Here is a 4,031-nt window from a genome sequence, read left to right as displayed (position 1 = left end):
ATATTGCTCACTTAGATTTTGTTAGCCACTGCTAACATCGTCACAGTGTAAAAACCATTAAAGAGATATCTGCCTTTGTACACTATTAATCAATTTGTCATTGCATGTGTGATAGGCCCATCCATGCTGTTAAATCAACATCAGACAGCTGAGCATTATTCCCTGGGGATGACCAGCCAAAGCTGTGCTCGATAGAGGAGGAAGGAATCAGAGCATTGATTAACATGCCTGATATAAAAACAACAAAGCTAATCACAGGTGGGAAGCGCGTGGATGGGCTTATCATATGTGCAGTGGCCAAGTTGATTAATAATGTATAAAGGCAGATATCTCTCTAATGATTTTTACACTCTGACGATGTGGCTAACGAAAGCTAAGTGAGCAATATATTTTAAAGTTCCAGAGATCACAATGCCTGTTTCTTCTTTTATAACTACACCTTGAACTCATATTTTTAGTATAATTCACAATATGTATATGTATATTTATATGTATACATATACGTATGATCCTGCCAGCTGTAATTTGTCTGATAACCCAAGTTAATAAAATGTAGTTTAGAGCACTGATAAGCAATATCATTAGAATGACAAGCCAGATATTGCAGTCTGGTTGAAAGCTTGAAGGACAGAAATGCTAAGTATTTTGATTTGGAGGGAAATTGGTTTCTTAGGAATGAAGCTAATACACTTATTTTACTCTTAAATATATGCCAAATAACTATAGCTGAACAGAACTTTAAATACTGATGATGGGTCCATTTCAAGCCCAAAAGTTTGCAAGAATAAACTTTTCATTCTGGTGACTAACTCATTTAGGATTTTGTAAGTACTTAGTTAATCTATAGGTCTATACCAGTGATGTGCAGTCAGGGGAGGCAGAGCCTCACTGCTCTCATGAAAAGAAAAGAAAATGTAAAAGGCGAGTGCTGAGGTGAGGCTTTAAAAAGCCTCTAAAAAAGGGAGGACTGTGACAACTTTGATCTTTGCAAGCGTGCAAGCAAAATACCTCAGGATCACGGTGGTGGGGACAGCAACTCCTTCCACTGCACTGCGGAGAAGAGCCACACTGTGCAGGAGGCTCCTCAGCACTAGCCTCAGATTAGTGCGAGCCGCTCAGGAAGGAGGGAAATGGGACCGTGTGTGCAGGAGGCTCCTCAGCGCTAGCCTCAGATCAGCACAAGCCGCAGTCCCCTTCATGTTGGCTCAGGAAGGAGGGGAATGGGACTGCGGCTCACGCTGATCTGAGGCTAGTGCTGAGGAGCCTCCTGCACAGCATGGCTCTTCTCCACAGTGCAGCGGAAGGAGTTGCTGTCATCGCCACCTTGATCCTGGGGTATTTTGCTTGCACGCTTGCAAAGATCAAAGTTGTCACAGTCCTCCCTTCATGATGATCATTGGATGACGTCAGTGCCTCACCAGCAATAAACCTCACTGCACGTCACTGGCCTATACGGACTCCAATTTAGCTTCCAAACACTTACCAAAGCCTTTGTACATTCTGGGTCTGAAAATTCATTAGCAACACATTTCTGGTGAAGTGCTATAACATCTGCTGACAATTTTTTCACCTCCTCAATTGTGGCATTTGGTACACTTTGAGCAAATAAAACTATGGTACTGGGGAAAAAGCACAAGTGATTAAGAAAACAGTTTGTGAATAGCAATCAGTGGTGGGATTTTTAAAAAATTACTATTGATTCTGTGGGCATGGTTTGGTGGGCGTGGCATAACTTGATGGGTATGGCTTGGTGGGCATGGCACAGGAAGGATACTGTAAAATCTCCATTTCCACTCCACTCCGGATAACTGTTACTGTAAAATCACCATTTCCTCCCGATCAGCTGGGATTTGAGAGGCAGAGAATAGATGGGGGCACGGGCGATTCAGAGGTGGTATTTACCAGCTCTCTGAACTACTCAAAATTTCTGCTCAGGTTTTCTAGAACTGGTCAAAACTTGCTGACTACCACCTCTGATAGCAACATATTCTATAGTGAAGCTTTTATGCACTCTGAAATTGGTTGCTTGATTGCTCAATTAGATAACATCATCAGAGCACCAAAGGACTCCATAATTTAGCCTGAGCTATGAATATTCTCTTTTTTACTGGGGACATATTCTACAAGCAGGTGGAAAATGTATAAAAGCTCTGGGAAGTTCCTGGACTCTAAGTTCATCTTGTTTTCACCTTGACAGTTTCATGCTCAGGATTCTCCAGCATTAGGAAAGAAAATGAGTAGAGCAAGAGAGACATTCTCCCTTCTTAAGGCGAAAACAAAAATCTAATAAATCCTGTGACATAAGATTTACACTAGGTCTGCCTTCTCAGTCTGTTAAAATTAGATATATTAACAAATGCTGAATTGTGAATATTTTTATTTCTTTTTATGGGAAAAAGAAGAGCCATTTTATGATGTTTTTATACTATTTTTTATTGCAAATTATCACTTTAATTTTCAATCTCTTGTGCATCTTTTATTATTTAAATGTGTAATTTATAGCACAATTTTCTGGAATACTTACATAGCAGCAAAATCATCAGCTGATACTTGAGAGGCAAGATTGATGGCCCCGTGTTCATGTTCTATAAAGAAGGTAGTGAATACATTTTACTCACTAAAAGTCACTATTACTAAATTATTGCAAATATTGTAAAAGGACCCTGTAATCTTCAGAATATGCACTAATAATTTTGAACATTGGGCCAACAATATAAATAAAATAATTACAAAAACTGTGGTTTGAATTCCATTTGCCTTATAAGGATAGAAAATAGTAATACATGTAATGCAATTCGCAGGAATTCCCATTTGAAAATATCTTAAGTGGTCTTTTTGGCAATAAAACAAATTGGTTTTACCATTTCTTATCACAAGTTGTTTAGATGCCTTCTGTCTGATATTTCTTAGTGGTACACTATATTTCTTTGATACCACTCTGCTTAGCATTTTGAAATAAGCTGAAGTTAACTGAACAAGAAACATCTTAGTAATATCTAGTAAATATTTATAGTATTATATTTTATTGCAAGAAATATCAGGATCTGGAATAGAGAATGCTATGATTTGAGGCATGGAAAATATTTAGGCATTCAAGCTCAGTAGCACATAAATACGATTTTGGAATTATTGTGGGGAATTTCTTGCCCTCTAAGTATTGCTAAGCATAACCATAAAATGCAATCAGATTTGTAGATAATGATATAGACAAATCATAACCATCAAATGCTATATTTTATAGTTAATAATAACAAAACAAATATGATCCATTAGGAAATTCTTGGATAAAAATCCAATTGAAAATATATAATATTTATACAGTTTGAATATAAATAGAAAGGGATAGTCTGGAAATTTGATTGAAGGAACACACAATTCCCATATGCCTTTTCTATGTATTTCCAAAGTAGCAGCATAACCTCAATAAAAATCTGAGCAATCAATTAAAGACATGAAAAACTGATTTTTTAAAAAGAGAATGAGAAACAGAAAACATCATACCAGTATGCCGATATCTTCTGGGTAAGTTTTTCAATTCAGTAAAGCTTACCAAGCATACCAAAGAAATGAATATTACCCACTTCATGTTTCCAAATTGTTTGGGGGCTAGAGTGGACAAGGTAGGAAGAACACATGGACAGGTGGAACATTTATAGTATATCGCCCTGGATCTCAGGGTAATCATCACCCACCTTATCCTGTACCCATGAGAAGGTCAAAAGAAAAACATTTGTTAATAATTACTGTAGTAAAATATTTTCCCATTTTGTTTGTTAAAGACAAGCATTGCCTCAAGTAATGTCTGCATTTTTTCCCTCAGAACATGGATAAATAGACTTTTAGCTTATCACACTTCAAAAAAGTAAAGTAAACTATTTTCTCTCTTGCCCTATAACCTTAGACCTTTGGAAATTTTGTTCAAAGGTGAATCAAATTGATGTAGATGGAATAGCAGTTTTTCGTCAGGTTCAGAGCAAATGTGCATGATGTTAATTTTCAAGACTACACATCTGAGCAAATATTTGACTTTT

The 4,031-nt window shown here is 37.0% G+C and overlaps 1 protein-coding gene across 1 annotated transcript in view; it reads right to left on the bottom strand.

Moving 5' to 3' along the window:
* The window catches only part of LOC309400930 (albumin-like), a 25,858-nt gene extending 22,217 nt beyond the window's left edge, over positions 1–3,641 (bottom strand). The window contains exons 1-3 of the mRNA XM_081969698.1: positions 3,502–3,641; positions 2,525–2,585; positions 1,484–1,619 (exon numbers count right to left, since the gene is read on the bottom strand). Of these exons, the coding sequence (XP_081825824.1) occupies positions 1,484–1,619; positions 2,525–2,585; positions 3,502–3,586 (282 nt within the window). The 5' untranslated portion in view covers positions 3,587–3,641. The remainder of the gene's footprint in view (positions 1–1,483; positions 1,620–2,524; positions 2,586–3,501) is intronic.
* Between the last annotated feature and the right edge of the window lie 390 nt (positions 3,642–4,031).

The sequence above is a fragment of the Natrix helvetica genome, assembly GCF_964273705.1.
Source record: "Natrix helvetica genome assembly, chromosome: Z".
Taxonomy (NCBI): Eukaryota; Metazoa; Chordata; class Lepidosauria; order Squamata; family Natricidae; genus Natrix; species Natrix helvetica.
This window is presented reverse-complemented; position numbering and strand designations above follow the sequence as displayed.